Consider the following 17,849-nt stretch of genomic DNA (forward strand, 5'->3'; position numbering starts at 1 on the left):
CGACTTGTTTGGTGGAGGAACTTCTTAATGCATTTCCTAAACCAACTGGCCTGCTTCTTCATAAGAGAAACAGGGGTATATGTCAAGCACAGTCCGTTTATTTTTATTTTTTACAAAATAACAGCCACAAACAAACACATGTTGCATGGGAAATGGAAATAAAACATGCCCCTGCTTGCACAGAGGCTACTCACCACTCCCGCCGCAGGACCCTGACGCAAGACAGAGGTCCAACCTTCATCCATCACAGCGGGCTTTGTCACCCAAGGACCTTCAAGGACTGGGTACCCTTGTTATTATGAGGGTCCACTCCCTTGGATCTGTACAGCACCCCGCAGGAGTTGCCTTACCAGAGCTGTGTAGTACCCAGGATTCCACTACGCAGGGTCCAGCGCCCTGAGGTTCCAATTACAGGCAAAACCTTACTGAATCTTCTTATCCTCTTTGCGAGGTTCGGGTACCACTCATCTTAGCATATCGAAATTTTTAAATGGATCCGATAAAGAAAACTGTCCCTTGATTCTCAGGAACCGTCCCGGGACCATAATATGTAACTCATAGAGAGCTCAAACAAACGTTCCCATCCACCTTTCAAGACACTGGCAAAAAAACTGAAGTACTTCTTGTATGGGAGGGGTTATATAGAGGGGGACTTCCTGTCTATATTTTTTGTCTGCCAGTGTCCATTCACCTATAGATGGTGCATAACCCAGTTAGTAATGTATATATAGCCTGCTCTATGTCCCGTGATGTACGATAAAGAAATGGCTGACTGTTCATAGCCATATCACGACCTGGACATAATGGTAAGCATATTATTCATATTAAATAAACAATTACATCTTCTTTAGTCCAGACAGGAAAGATGGAAAAATGCTGGAACACCACAGGAAATGTGTTCTACATTTTAGCATTTTCCACCACCGAAACAGAAAACTGTATCCTTTTTACTGCAGTTCTATGGATGTATCTGACGACTGTTGTTGGCAACATGACCATTGCTCTACTGGTGTGTTTGGCTCCTCGGCTGCATACTCCAATGTATTTCTTCCTGGGTAATCTTGCCATAGCTGATGTTTTACATGTTTCAGTTACTCTTCCAAAACTTCTCTCCATACTCCTAACACATGACCACCGGATGTCTTTCTCTGCCTGTATGACTCAGGTATACTTCTTTGCATTGTCGGGTGCTTTTGATATTTTTGTGTTGACCTCCATGTCCTATGACCGATACGTGGCGATCTGTAAGCCCTTACAGTATTCTTTACTGATGAGCAAAAATGTATGCCTTTCATTGGCAATGTCCACTTGTCTTATATCTGTGATCGATGCAGTAATCAATGTGCTGGTTACATCTGTGTTATCTTTCTGTTCCACAGAAAATGTTGACCACTTCTTTTGTGATCAGAAAATATTGTACTCCATTTCCTCTAATGATCCTTCAAGCAGAAACATACTTCTGGTATCTCAGATTATATTGTTGGCAACTTTACCTTTTTTGTTCATTATAACTTCCTATGTATTCATCATCTCTGCCATACTGAATATTCAGTCATCAAAAGGGCGACGCAAAGCTTTTTCTAGTTGCTCCTCTCACCTTACCACAGTAATATTATTCTTTGGTCCAATCATTATACTGTACACCAAACCAAAGTCTAAGCATTCTAGGGAATTGGACAAGTTGTTGTCATTGCTCTATACAGCTGTTGTTCCAACACTCAACCCATTTGTCTACACTCTGAGGAACAAAGATATTTCAAAGGCTATAAGAACTTTGACAAGGAAGTTACTGTGTTTTAGTTGAACAGTTTTTCAAAATCTAACTGATCTATTTCATCAGAGTCATTGGGAGTTAGTGCCAAAATGTTTATAAAATGGATTTGACATGGTGCTGGGAACTCTCGTTAAGGGTTTTGGTCCATGCTGACTTGATAGCATCATTCAGTTTCTGTAACTCTGTCAATCACACATTTCATGCCATAAAAGTTCTATATCACTTCATTCCAAATGATTCAGATTCTGAACCCATCATCTCTATATCAGAGCAAAAACTAACATTCATCAGGTACAGGCACCAGACGAAATGTTGAGAGGTCAAAAAAATATTGAATCATAACATGTCACTGGGACAAGCTTGAGCATCTTGGAGGATTATATGGTCCCCTTCAACAAAGCTAAAGTGGGCCTGTTAGAACCTCAGGAACAGATCTGGTTGTTCTTTTAATGTTTAATGGTCAAATAAACCAATGCTGTTTTTTTAAATTCAGTCTTCTTTCCCTAGTTTTTCCAGAAACTCTTGAATTTCACCAACTGTGCTCCCTAGAGCACTCTTTGGGGTTAATTTACTAAAGGCAAATAGACTGTGCACTTTGCAAAGTGCAGTTACGCTCTGCAAGGGTAGTTTCCCTCAGAGCTTAGTAAATGAGGTTAAGCTTCTGTTTGCTAAGAACACTCAAACACGTGCACGCACAAAAAAACTGCATTTTTTCTTGCATGTGATTGGATGGTGAAAGTCAGCAGAGCTTCTGCTCTTTGACTAAGCTCTGGAGCAACTGCTCTTGAGGAGTGCAACTGCAGCCATGTCAAAGGATCTCCCATAATCCTGGAGATATCTACTCGGGACGTCTTCTATCCATATATGACCTGACTCGCTTTCTGAGAGGGTGTCCTGACCAGCTGGTTTCTTCTCAGATCCTCATAGCCTTCTATTAGCATCCATCAATTTTCTTATACTACACCAATATCAATCAAGCTTCTCGTTTTTTGGCCTTGATGGAAGATCTCAGCGGGTGATGAGGCGGCACTGTTGGGCACTGATGAGACGGCACTGAAGGGCACTGATGAGGAGGCACTAATATGCAGCACTGATGGGCACTGATAGGCGGCATTGATATGTAGCACTGATGAGCACTGATAGGCGGCACTGATGAGCACTGACAGATTGCACTGGTGGTCACTGATAGTATGGGCACATATGGGCACTGATAGGTGGCATGGATAGGCGGCATTGATGGGCAGCACGTATGGGTGGCACTGATGAGCAGGCACTGATGGGCACTAAAAGGCATTACTGATTGGCATCACTGATGATCACTAATTGGCATCATTGAAGGTTCCTGATTGGCAACACTGCTGATGATCAGTGCCCTAATTATCTGTGCAGGTCTTCCATGTGAGGAAATGCAGCTGATCTAATCTCCTCTCCTCACACGCTGTCAGTGTGAGGAGAGGAAAGCCGATAGCCGGAATTTCCTTGTTTACATGTGATCAGCTGTGATTGGACAGACGGATGGCAGACGGCATTCCATACTGATTGTTGATAACACACAGTTTGTTTTTTCAACAAAATGCCTGTTACAATTTATATTCAAGTGTGTTTTTAAGGGGGTGGTCATCTTGAATAAACTTTTAAAATGGTATCACGCTGTGTGGAGCCTTTTTTTACATGACTAAAACCACCCTGGGCGATGAGCTGTTTGAGATAACCGGACCAAACGGGAGACACCTGGTGTGTTCAGGACTTTTGAATTACATCCCTTTGGTAAGTGTAAGCCCCTAGGGGAGTGTGTTTCACATGATGTGGACTCTGGTGGATGGTAGGGATGAGCTTGATGTTCGGGTCGAACATGAGTTTGACTCGAACATCTGGTGTTCACCGTTCGCCGAAGGACGAACATTATGGGGCGTTCGCGGGAAATTTGAGCGCCCGTGGAATGCCCAATAATGTACAGCAAGATCGCAGTGCATTGCTGTATGATGATTGGCCAAAGCATGCACCTGACCTGCATGCTTTGGCCAATCCCAGCGCCCTCTGCTAAGAGAGCCATAATTGGCCAAAGGCAGGGTGCCTTTGGCCAATCATGGCTCAGGTCTAAGTCGATGACCCACACTATATAAGGCTGCCTACACGGCGGCCCTGTGTAGTGTTGTTGGCGTGGACAGATATATATATATATATATATATATATATATATATATATATACTCTGCAGCATCCAGTCAGTGTAGCCTAGATCTACATTCTACAGTGCATTCTGTGGTGTACTATTTCTAATCTACTTCAGGCAGTGTATTTGATATATATATATTGTCATGGTTATGCAATAGAGTTTTGTCTGTCAGCTTACCTGTCTCCATGTGTTCATCTCTAGAGACCAGCTGACTCTCACCTTACTGCTTTTATAATCTCTCCTCTAGCATGGCTCCATCCCAGCTCCTATCAGAGAACTCTATATTAACCTCTGCACTGCAGGCCAGCTCTGCTGATCAACCTTTGTGTGTTTGGCTTCCTGTTTAATGCCTGCCGTGTGCTCTAAGTTTGTTTCTGTTACTGACCTTGGCGTGTTCTCAACTATTCCTGTTTGCCTGTGACCCTGAGCCTTTGACATGAACTCTGTTGTCCTTGTGTGCTTGTGGCCCCGACCTTGGCTTATTCCCTTACTATCCCTATCCTCCTGTTGCCTACTGTGGGTGTGAGCTGGGGGACCCTAGGGGTCGCGACCTGGAGCCAGTTGCAGCCCAGTCCATCCTCACCACTAGAGGCTCTGGTGAACACCTGCTGGCTCTTAGACTCCGCACCCTAGGGAATCTTATGCTCTAACCCCGGTGGGATCCGTGTTGGTGTTCCAGCGGCCCTGCCTTCCTTACCACCCTGACTCCCATCCGCAGCAGTCAGGGTCCACTACTTTGCGGTGCACTCCTGATCCCAATGGTGTGCATCTGTCACCTAGCCTCAAGGTGACCGGACATATATACAGTCAGTCTAATATATATATATATATATATATATATATATATATATATATATATATATATATACTCTGCAGCATCAAGTCAATGTAGCCTAGATCTACATTCTACAGTGCATTCCGTGGTGTACTATTTATAATCTACTTCAGGCAGTGTATTTGATATATGTATACAGTCAGTCTAATATATATATATATATATATATATATATATATATATATATATATATATACACTCTGCAGCTTCCAGTGTAGTCTACATATACAGTGCATTCCATGGTGTACTGTTTCTACTACTTTTTTGGTGGTGTACACAGTACAGTGCAGCCATAGTGCAGTTGCTACTTCACTTCTGATGGTGTACACAGTACACAATATAGTGTAACTGTAGTGCAGTTGCTACTACTTTTCTGGTGGTGTACACAGTACACAATACAGTGCAACTGCAGTGCAGTTGCTAATACTTTTCTGGTGGTGTACACATTACACAATACAGTGCAGCCGTAGTGCAGTTGCTACTACACTTCTGGTGGTGTACACAGTACACAATACAGTGCAACCGTAGTGCAGTTGCTACTACTTTTCTGGTGGTGTATGCATTACACAATACAGTGCAACTGTAGTTCAGTTGCTACTACACCGGAAGGCCACCAAGGAGAGGCAGACGCTTACAGGCCACTAAAAAAGGGCAAGCAGGCTCTGTGTCTACAGTCAACAGTTCTGGTCATGGACATGGTGCATCCTCTGCAAGTGGCCGTGGGGCACATTTGTCCTTTTTTTCTGCTGCTGGCCGTGTTATTGAGCCAGAACATGCAGAAGAGATGGTGGAGTGGATAACAAAGCTGTCCTCATCTTCCTCATCCTCTGTCACCCAGGCTCAGAGTAGTTTGCCTTCCAATGCAGCTGCCAAAGTGGCCTATTCCACCGGCTCCTTGTCCACAGTTACTCCTTCCATAGCCCCGCCATCATGCGCGGAGGAGTCCCCCAAACTATTCGATCACAGTGTCGGGTACATGCTGATGGAGGATGCACAGTGATTAGAAGGCTACGATGTTGGTTCCCAGGTTGAGGAAGGGAGTAACATGAGCCTAGATAAAGGGGGTGCCCAAGAAGGACAAGAAACCAGCAATCAAGTTCCCCCAGCCGCAGCATATACTGCCAAGTTTGCTCCAGTGATGAGGAGGGAGGGGATGATGAGGTCACTGATTCTACTTGGGTGCCTGATAGAAGAGAGGAGGAGGAGGATACACAACTCCAACGAGGCAGGATGTCCTCTAGGGGCAGCTTAAGGGCAGCCACTCTACTGCATCACACCGCAGAGCTCCTCAGGTTTAGGGCTCTGCTGACTCCTCGCTGATTTTGAAAAGTTCCTTGGTGTGGGCATTTTTTGACACGTGTGTAGCAGATCGCACCATTGCTGTTTGCAACCTATGTCTGAAGCTGATCAAGCGTGGCCAGAACAGCAGCCGCTTGGGCACCACATGCTTGACCAGACATATGACGACCTCCCATGCAGTCTGCTGCCTTTTCAGCTGGTAGACTCTGCCCCCTTTCATGAATTTGTGGAGTGTGCTGTACCTCAGTGGCAGGTTCCAAAACGCCATTTCTTTTCATGGAAGGCCATTTCGGCTCTCTACCGGCATGTGGAAGGCAATGTTTTGGCCTTGTTGGACAGGGTGGTCAGCAGTAAGATGCATATTACCGCAGACTCATGGTCTAGCAGGCATGGGCAGGGATGTTACCTTTCCTTCATGGCGCACTGGGTAACTCTGCTGGCAGCTGGGAAGGATGCAGGACAGGGTTCAGTATTGTTGGAGCTTGTTCCGCCACCACGCCTCCAAAATGCTAGTAGTGGTGATTCTGCCACAGCTCTCTCCTTCACCCCCTCCTCTTCTTCTTCCTCTATGGCCTCTTCTGCAGATTTCTCCTCTAAACCAGCGGTGCTCCATAAGCGTTCAAGGGCCTACGCAAGCAAAAAGATGTCATGCGGCACTTGAGTTGGTCTGCTCAAGGGACAGGAGCCACACTGGGACAGAAATTCTGTCGGCACTGCAGGGGCAAGCTCAGAGATGGTCAACACCACGCCAGCTTCAGCCAGGAATGGTTGTATGTGACAATGGCACCAACCTTCTCTCCGCCCTCCGACAGGGACACTTGACCCTTGAATATAAACTCTCCATCTCTGAGATTGCAGAATATCTTCAGATCAAAATTACTTCTTCAGCTTAAATTATCCATCTTTGGATATCTTTGGATATTCAAGCCCTTATGGCTTTTAAATCAAGTGTCTGTTTGACTCTCATTAAGGGGAATGGTGCCCCTTGTCTATTCCTTCCTTCTCCTAATACAACCTTTCATTCTTTTAATCTATGCATATGCATCTAATCTATGCATGCAGAAGTCGAAGACTAGTAAGACTAGTCTAAAATATGGGGATAAGAGGATTTCGCGCATAATATCTATCATATAAATAAATAAATAAATATATACACATCTAATAATATTGATATGTGGGTGTGCAACAGAGCAAATCTTAAATAAAGTGCATCAATAAAGTGCCCGTGCTAAAAATTCATATATCACAATACATAATCACATTAAAAAATCAAATCAAACGCGTGTGCAAAAATGCAAAACATGTGCAGCAAGGGTGCCAAACTGCAAACAATGTAGTGTAGGATACTTCCAATCAATGGATATATCAGAAACAAGTTAATAAAAATGACCATACAGAGTTCATGAGTGATCACTCATGAACTCTGTATGGTCATTTTTATTAACTTGTTTCTGATATATCCATTGATTGGAAGTATCCTACACTACGTTGTTTGCAGTTTGGCACCCTTGCTGCACATGTTTTGCATTTTTGCACACGCGTTTGATTTGATTTTTTAATGTGATTATGTATTGTGATATATGAATTTTTAGCACGGGCACTTTATTGATGCACTTTATTTAAGATTTGCTCTGTTGCACACCCACATATCAATATTATTAGATGTGTATATATTTATTTATTTATTTATATGATAGATTTTATGCGCGAAATCCTCTTATCCCTATTCTTTTCTCGAGTGCCATGTGTACACTTTCCGATTTCGCTGCAATCATCCTAGATATCATCATATAATTCTTTCACTTTTAGTTTCATTTATTCACTTTGTGATTGTCACTTTACTTCCTGTCTGTCACTTTAGCGCGAAGGATTTTAATATTTACATTTAGTCTAAAATATGGCAGTCAAACTCTCCCAATATGTTGGCTTTAGAAACAAATTTGAGACTTCTTTTCCATTGGTATTTTGTTCCATTTTGTGTAGCCAAATTTACATAAAAATTACTTACCATTGTGTTTTTGGAGTTGCGCTGAATCAGGCAAATTTCTCCACATACTCTGTAGCTCCTGACGTTTGGAGGAATGTATATGATATTTTCTTTGTGTGCTTTTTTTCACCACTAATTTTACAAACACAAGGTAGAGCTGCTATTCAAGCATCGGCAAGACATTACAAATGGAGTAATTAAAAGAGCAGTGAGGGTTTAAAAAACCCAAACATTTATACTCACTTAGTAGGCATCAATCCAGTGCTGCAGCTGTCCCCTCTTGTCTCTACACCAAGAACTGTGCAATCAAAACCACTGATTGCTCAGTTCTCGGGTCCACTTTGAGTGCAGAGTGGTGACTGTTAATCACTACTCTCTGCTTTGCCCCTCCAGTGCTCACTGGAACGCTGAGCTGTGAAGGGGGCGGTAACAGATGGCACAGGCTCTCAGCGGTGTGCCGGATCAAGGATCTGGGCTGATCCCAACATAACTCTCAGGATTTCTACAGAGCCTGGATAGGCTCTGTGACATCAGTCGAGGGCTTTAGCCCCCTGTCAGCTGAATCTGGGTCACAGGAGTGCATTCCTGTGACCAACAGGAGAAGTATGGCCAAAAGAGCTTTGGCCATACTTCTCCTTCAAGTATATGATGTTTATTTTAACATCTGTTAAAACAATCTATTGCAAAAGGATGGAAGACCCCCCACCTTATTTCTGTCCAAAGTTAAGCGCTGAGTACCTTGGATTATGATTAATGTCAAAATGATGACTATCTTTGATGATAGACTAGCCCTCTGTGAGAAAGTCTGGTCCTCTTGGACCCAATCCTATCTCCGCTCAAATCTCTACATCTTTAATGAACTGTGTTTTTGCTTGGCCACAATGGAGGATCAGAAAACAGAAAGAAAGATGTAAAAGAAAAGAAAATTAAAAAAAAAAACTCAATAACAGATAAGCTACACAAATACCACCCCAATGTATCACCACTTTGCTGGAGGTGCAACACAGCACACGGCTCATTGCTCCACATCTGGTGGGAATACAACCCTTCTGGAAAGAAGTACACCGCCTCATGGCAAACATAACACCCTACTCTCCAGATTACACTCTGGCACAATATCTTCTACACCACACATCCCTACCCCAGTTGGCCTACACCACCTGGTTCAGCATCTCCATGGTTACCCATGTACAATCCTCATATGACCCCTTCACTTGTGGGGACTCAAAACGGTACCCGGTAAGACCATGCACTTACCCGACCAATAATACTTTGCCTACCTCCCCCCTCCCCTCTTCTCCCAAACCCCTTTCTCCCAACAGAAGGGGACTAGTTTCCCCCTTTCTGGCTCACAGATACATCCGATAGGATGAATAAGTTACGCTTGCTTGTTTTATATGCTCAATTTTGATGAATTTTCTACTTTACATGTTCAAACAGAGATGTTATACGACTCACAGACATTAATCAATGTTTAATTATTTATTTCAATGTCTTGCATATACGAATGTCTCTCTTAATCTTTTACATTAAAATAATTTGGGGAAAAGAAAAGATAAAAAAGAGAGAGATGGTTGGCTATGCCCCCACCCGGACACAGTTTGCTCCCAATAGGGATGTCCGGTTGTTCTGGAGGCACAACCAACATCATCATCAGCCTGTTACAGAGATCCTCCTTTTTGTCTACCTTTTTTTTGTATTTTTCTCTGAAAAGCCCTAATAAAAACATTGTAAAAAAAAAAAAAAAAAGAAAAATCTCAATAAAACACCCCAGCAAAAAAACATCCACAGAAGTTGTTGCTATCACAAACATTTAGCCCTGAGAAGAACTGTTCACTGTTAATATGATGGGTGAATCCAACTCCAATGCAGATGGTTAAAAAGCTGATGGGAGAGTTGACTTTTACAGGGAGGGGGCTGGCACAGTTACAAACCTCTTTTTTTTGGTCATTAAAGTGGAACTAACCCCTCCTAGCCTTTGCTGCCAAGAAGCATGCCATCTTAACCTGTTTAGCTCTGCAGTTGCCATGATACTGCACATGCGATCAGCTATGACACTAGCCATTTAATGACTTGACAGTTTGGTCGAAAGCTAACATAAGCACACTTGACAGTTATAACTAGAAGCATGCCTTGAATGTAAATGTATTTGGGTTATAGTCACAGAGTAACTAAACCAGTCCTAACCTTTCAGCCAATGAAGCTGTCATCTTGCACATGTGATCAGTTATGACACCAGCTATTTGATGGTTTGATAGTTTGGTTGAGAACACAAGCAAATGTGACAATTAGAATTCCGCGAATGCTGGGAATATAACTGTTTTTTTTAAACCATTTAATCAGTTCAGCTAAATTATCTAAATGAGTTTGTCTTTAAGTCCGGGGGTTTTGTTAATTTTTAACCCAATAGTTTGCTGTTTTCCCTAATGGCAGACACGCAATGCTTGGGTTGAAATCTACCTTAATCCAAACTTGAATGTCATTCCTAGCAGTGGTGACAGGTTCACCCCCCTAATCTCCATGCGCCGGCCCCTAATCTCCAAGCCAGGCGCCGGACGCATAGATTTCTATGAGTTTGTTTTTTTTTTAAGCACATAATTAGAGCCTGAGGCTCTAATTGGCTTCAAAAAGCTTGATTCGCTAATGTCACAAGCGGGTGAGCCCACCCACTTGTGACATTAGCTAATCAACATTCGCTATTGTGTTCCTGCTTTTCTTCCCGGCAAATCAGAACAGGAATCAGGACTTAAGACTGGATTGGCCAGGAGGAGAAGTGACCGGTTTGGCCGGGAAGAGAAGTCGTGGAAGCCGTGGAAGCCACCAAAGCCACCAAAGTCGTCCCTGACCTGGATGTGGTAAGTGCGGGGCTGGCGGGCGGGCTGGGGGGTTTGTTTGTCGCGCCCCCCCCAAATAAAGGGAGCACCAGCCGCCACTGATTCCCAGTCTTGGAAAATAATCTGCCTTGACACATTCCATGGTGTTTAGTACATTAAGGTGATTCAGGTATCTGTGTGGTATAAATCCTGGAGTATGACCCCGGCATTGATTAGAACCAAAGAAGCTGTTTAGTCAAATGTCTTCAACATTAAGGAACAAGCCTAGTTTTTGTGACTAACTACTACATTTAATAATAGATAACATTTGTACATATGTGTGCAAGTAAGGTGTCAAGAAGGAGGAAGAAATGAAAAATGTTCACTAATCGCTTTCACGTTGTAGTATCATATTTTTCAGGTCAAGTGGGGCACAAGGCATATCTTGGCTATACAATGCATTATGGTGACCATTTGGCCACAGTTCACCGAGTAATTTTAGAAAAAGTTTCAGACAGTTTATTTTGAGGGGCATACTACTTATCATGGCATCCCAATTCATTGTGCTGGCTTCTTGGCCACAAGGCAGAACATTTTTCTGTATCTAAGGATCTGAGGCTCTCTGTTCTTTAGGCATCTGTTGGCATCATGAAAGACAACAGTACTATCAGCACCCGCAGTTACTGTAGACCCAAATCTAGGTAATCCTACCCAGAACAGACCTAATGGCAGGCTAGAATAGACTTGCTTCTAAATATGATTGGCTTTATTGTTTAATTCTCAAATGCATTCATTATTTCTAATAATTTGTATTTTGTATCTTAATCCCATTGAGGTACAATCTATGTCTTCCCCTAGGCCACAGATACTCTTTATATATCTCATCACCTCATATCCAGATATTTGTGATCTGCTGAGTATGTGAAATGCATTGAGGTAACATTTGTTGTCCATAACAAATTAAAAGGTTTCCAGCTATAACTCTTTAGAACAAAAAATATTTTTTTATACAAAAATTCTTTTTTATTCAGACATACATAGAAATGATTAATATATATGTTTAGCTATGGACATTGGAGAGTTGATTAAATAAATTAAATAAAGCAGGTAGATTGGCAAGTGCCTATAAAAACACATTTTATTTCTGATTGAATACATTAATTTTTTTTTCCAAAATGTAATTTTTTTCCAGTATAGGTATATACAATCATTGTTGTTTCATTCCCTGCACACCTGGACTAAAATTGAGAGAGGACGGCAATCACCGTGAGGTTGCATTGTATAATATTGCTGAGCTTGGAGCTGGAGCTTGCCATTAGGAATAGGTGGAGCAGAGGGATGTTCTCATAAGTATCTAATCAACATGCTGGGGGTGGGGAGGTGATTAAGTTAGCAGAACTTCAGAAGTCATTTTATCCTACAGTCACCTGTCAGGTAGATGAGTAAAGCTGGGTACACACTAGTAGAATTGTGAAAAAAAAATTGTAAGAAAATTATTACAAAAACATCCTATAAAAATTCTCAGTAAATCCAATAAATATTCTGGAATGAAAATCACACACACACACTGTTTGAAATTCGTACATTCAAGAAAAAATTTCCATCCTACTCCTTCAATTTTTCTCATCGTTGAGTTTAAAAATGATCATCGATTTGACTCCACTACTTAGTACAAAAGTGAACAAACATTATTATAATGTTCTTGCAAGGAAAAATGAAATTCTATTAGTGTATGCCTAGCTTAACATGATCATGATTTGGGGGGAGGGGGTGTTGAACTGTGGGCATGCAGGATACCTTCTGCCATCAGGACAAATTTGTGAAACATAAAATAAATGTTCTTAGTTTCTATATTTTCTGAAATTCTGCTTTAACATTCTTTTCTAATGGGTGTCTGTCTATCCATTTTCCTACTTTGAAAAAATGGTAAGTGACAAGATATTACAAAAAAAAAATCAAGCCAAGGAACCTTTGTTTTCCTGTAGCACATCTCTTGCATTTTGCGTTATATATACAGTATAACATCTGATTTCCGATATTTGGCCCCTGAATCATATATTTTCTGTAAGTAGACTTTAGGACAGCTAATCCATAGAAAGAGGATAGGCGTAATGTGTAAATGTTTAAGATATGGAAACTATACCATGGCCGGTCCCAATCCAATGCGGCCAAAAGATCGTTGGGTGCCAGGACAGTAAACCAGCCCTGTAAAAACCTTTTTTTCAGAGCAGTCGGTTCAGTGACACTGAGGTGATGAGGCGTCCCGGGAAAGTTCAGTGACACTGAGGTGATGATGCATCTCGGGAAAGTTCAGTGACACTGAGGTGATGATGCCCTCTCTGAGTGCGATTGTTTCTAAGAGCAATGGCCCAGACCCCATTCTCTAAGATTTGAAAGTTGCTCATTGCAGTCTAGAGCTGGTCCAAAAGTTGAGCGTAAGGGTTGTGTGCAATTGCACGTAAATTGCAGGGGGACTCTGTTCTCCCTCTGAAACGGGAAGACTGCTTACCATTGCTCGACATGTGGTCCTCCATGAATAGAAGGAATGGTTGGATGGTTCCATGGATGGATGGTTGGATAAAAAAGTTTACCTGCTTACAGACCGGAAGATTTGCCTGCTTAACCATTTGCCTACCGGGCACTTACACCCCCTTCCTGCCCAGGTCATTTTTCAGCTTTCAGCACTGTCGCACTTTGAATGACAATTGCACGGTCATGCTACACTGTACCAAAATGAAATTTTTATCATTTTCTTCACACAAATAGAGCTTTCTATTGGTGGTATTTAATCACTGCTGGGTTTTTTATTTTTCACTAAAAAAAAAAAAAAAAAAAAAAAAGACCAAAATATTTGAATTTTTAAAAAATTTTACTTAGTTTCTGTCATATGACGGTGTCCCAGAACGAGAGCCGCACCGCCCCGCCGTCATTTGACAGTGGGCGGCAGGCAGAAACTTGTTAATGACCAGGCCATTTTTTGCGATACCGCACTGCTTTGATTTAACTGACAATTGCGCGGTCGTGTGATGTTGTACCCAAACAAAATTTACGTCCTTTTTTCCCCACAAATAGAGCTTTCTTTTGGTGGTATTTCATCACCTCTGTGGTTTTTATTTTTTGCACTATAAACAAAAAAAGGATCAATTTTGAAAAAAAAAACAATATTTTTTACTTTTTGCTAAAATAAATATCCCTAAAAATCTTTTTTAAAAACAAATTTCTTCATCAATTTAGGCCAATATATATTCTTCTACATATTTTTTGTAAAAAAAAAATGCAGTAAGAGTATATTGATTGGTTTGCACAAAAGTTATAGCGTCTACAATCTAAAGGAAACATTTATGCCATTTTTATTATTATTTTTTTTACTGGTAAGGGCGGTGATCTGGGATTTTTAGGGGTACTTGCGACATTGCGGCGGACAGATTGGACACTTTTGACACATTTTGAGACCACTGACATTTATATAGCAATTAGAGCTATAAAATGCACTGATTGCTGTGTGAATATCACTGGCAGGGAAGAGGTTAGCACTAGGGGGCGATCAAGGGGTTAAATGTGTTTCCTAGGTGTGTTTCTAACTGTATGGGGATAGGACTGACTAAAGGAGGAGCCAGATCGTTGACGATCTGCTTCTCTTCCTCTGTCAGAACAGGGATTTGTGTGTTTACACACACAAATCCCCATGCTGGGTCTCGTGCCCACGATCGTGGGTGGCCTGCGGTGATTGTGCCCGCCGGCCACGCTCATTGGTTCTTAAAGGGCTCTTAAATGGGAAGACATACCCGTACGGGGTTTCGCAAGAACGTGACACTTTGCCGACGTATATCGGTGTGAGCCAGTTGGCAAGTGGTTAAGATATGGAGAATCAAGCGTGGAAATTTACGAGTGTTTTTTTTTTTTATTGCTGTTCATCACCTATTATTAAAAATTACTAACAAGCACTTGCAAGATATATTATTAACACAGGTTAAAACACATTTTGGTGCCTCAAATTTTAGACCTGTTCTTGAGTATATTGAACCCATTGATTTAAAAAATGCCACCAATTTTTTCCTATCTGCTCTAGTTTTTGAGATACAGCATAAATGCCATCATTCTTCACTGGTTGCCCTTTAAAAATGAGGATATTTTAAAGTAGTGTTTTTTTTTTCATCTCCATGTAGCATGAAAGAAACACACACAAAAAAAAGTAGTCATAACCTCTAAGTTGCTTGATCTGCAAAAATGAAACGATATGAGTGGCAATATACACACACCTCCTATACAATCATAACTATAATACAGTTATTAACTGACACTTTAGAATCCAATGTTTCCAATGTAAAATTACAATTGGAAGTACACAAACACTCTCACTATATCTGCTAGCTTGTGTGCAAAAACACAAACTATTAAACATAATTACAAGTTGATCAGAAAGATCTTTTCAAAAACTGACTAAAATCTGAAGAAAATAATGCTAATGCAGTCTAGCCAATGCAATTTTTTAATCAGCACCCCAAATAACTTTGAGAACAGATCTAAAAAGCAAGGCACTAATGCCGCGTACACACGACCGGACTTTACAGCATACTTTGCCCGGCGGACTTTTCGACTGACTTTACAACGGACTTTCCGAATGAACGGACTTGCCTACACACGATCAACCAAAGTCCGACGGATTCGTACGTAATGACGTACGACCGGACTAAAACAAGGAAATTCATAGCCGGTAGCCAATAGCTGCCGTAGCGTCGGTTTTTGTCCGTCGGACTAGCATACAGACGAGCGGACTTTTCGACCGGACTCGAGTCCGTCGGATAGATTTGAAACATGTTTCAAATCTAAGTCCGTCAAACTTTTGAGAAAACAAAGTCCCCTGGAGCCCACACACGATCGAATTGTCCAACGAAATCCGGTACGCCGGACCAAGTATGTCGTAAAGTCCGATCGTGTGTACGCGGCATAAGAGGTTTTTTTATTTATTTATTTATTTTTTTTTTTGAGGCTGTGTAATATTTGAACCCATTCCAGTTTGGCACCAGTTCTCAAGTTCAGATCAGTAGTGGTTGGGATTTTTTCTGACATATTTATAGCACTGTATTCCTAAAACGTTTACATTGGAGGAGTCAGTTCCAGCCAACAGAGAATATTAGAGAGTAAACTGATATGTGAAGTTTGGTACAGACTTTTGTATTGACTGTATTCACAATATAGTAATATAATTTAATGTGATATGGGGCTATAATGCATGAAAACAGAAAATTTTTTCTTTTTTTTTACCTACTTCAGCCCTGGAAGATTTACTCCCCCTTTATGACCATGCCGTTTTTTTGCGATACTTTAAAGCGGGGGTCCACCTATCTATCGTTTTTTTTTTTTTAGTTCATTCACAAACTTTTCTTCTCAGCATTACATACTCACATATTGTGTGTAATATGTCCGCCTGTGTCAGATTTCGTCAGAAAGAATAACTAATATTATTCACTGCAGGCGGTTTCCATCTTCATTGTGGGCATTTGAAGCCCACAAGCATTTATTTCCTGGATGTGGTGAATGCTGTGCTCCCAGCATTCACTGCTCGTTCCTGCACATGCTCAGTGGCATCCTGGGAAGCCTGAGACTAGCTCCCAGGAGTCTGGGAGAGGCTATAAACACGCCAACTCCCACGGGAGGAGAACCAGGAAGTGCAAAGAAGAATAGAAAAATAAAAGGTCATTACGGCGATTTAAATTTTTTTAAACGGCATGTCAGCATCTAGGCAAGGAAGAGAATACATACAGATATTGTTCAAAATTTGGGTGGAACCTCAGTCTACGCCTGGGAAAAAATGCTCGCCCTCTCAGAATGCACCCCCTCCAACACACACCTCCATATTCCCCTAGAGTCACTACATCATTTATCACCTGACCTCAGACTCTCCAACTGGTCCATCAATGGAATACACTCGATACACCTCCTACTACAAGGAAACCAAATTAAATCCTTCTCCCAACTACAAACAGAATACAACCTGCCAGACGGGGAAAGATTTACATTCCTTCGTATACATCACTGCCTAAGTAAACTTCCTCGCCTCCATTACAGCATCCCTCAAAAATCCTGGCAATTCCTCACAAACCCCACTCCAAAGCCCAAAGGTATATCCTACTTCTACACCCTGCTACAAGGGAAAAGATCCTTTACTAAGTTGATCCCCCATTACCAATGGGAAAAAGATCTTAGCAGTACCTTCTCTGACGCACAATGGCAAATGGCTCTCAAGTCCACTTACAAAGTAACCCAATGTTCATCACTCTGGGAACTCACCCAAAAAATCTCGCTCCGCTGGTACTTAACCCCAGTAAAGTTAGCTACCTTCCACTCCCACACTCCCATGACTTGCTGGAGATGCAAAGCATCTAGAGGAGACATGATTCATATTTTCTGGACATGCCCCCTCATCCGAAAATTCTGGTTAGACACGTTTGCTCTGATAGCCAACATTACAAAGTGCCCTATCCCACCCTCACCAGAATTGGCGCTTCTAAATTTAACCATAGAAAACATACCTGGACCTCTCAGACACACAATAACTCATATTCTCTTGGCTTCCAGACTCAATATAACACGGAACTGGAAGTCAGATATACCACCAAACATAACACAAACCATTGACCTGGTATCACTACACTTCAGCTACGAAATGATAGTGGCTACCAGCAATGGTCGAGTCACACAAGCCAGTAAACAATGGTCTCCCTGGACTAACTGGACTAATGCTGCACCCCAAACCCAGACTCCCAAAACTCAACCCTAGACCTTCTTGACCGAGCAATCTGTTTACCATATCTTAGGCATGCGAGTTACATCTCGACTACTATAGAAATTTAACACCTTATCACAACTGGAAACTCTCTGTACCTAACAAAGTTCACGTGGGAGCCGCTCTCCCCTTGCAACACAAAGAGATCCCAAGAGGGGTGTTGCGAGGGGAGAAGAGGC

General features: G+C 41.8%; 1 protein-coding gene across 1 annotated transcript; it reads left to right on the plus strand.

The window, feature by feature from the left end:
- Nucleotides 1–865: 865 nt before the first annotated feature.
- LOC141106644 (olfactory receptor 1J21-like) lies at nucleotides 866–1,804 on the plus strand. The gene has a single exon (XM_073597588.1). It carries the CDS (start codon nucleotides 866–868, stop codon nucleotides 1,802–1,804), a length of 939 nt encoding a protein of 312 aa, XP_073453689.1.
- Nucleotides 1,805–17,849: the final 16,045 nt, after the last annotated feature.

This window comes from Aquarana catesbeiana, linkage group LG08, assembly GCF_042186555.1.
Source record: "Aquarana catesbeiana isolate 2022-GZ linkage group LG08, ASM4218655v1, whole genome shotgun sequence".
Lineage (NCBI taxonomy): Eukaryota > Metazoa > Chordata > Amphibia > Anura > Ranidae > Aquarana > Aquarana catesbeiana.

Coding starts and splice junctions, on each gene's coding strand:
- LOC141106644 (XM_073597588.1), top strand. CDS start 866: ATGGAAAAATGCTGGAACACCACAGGAAATGTGTTCTACATTTTAGCA.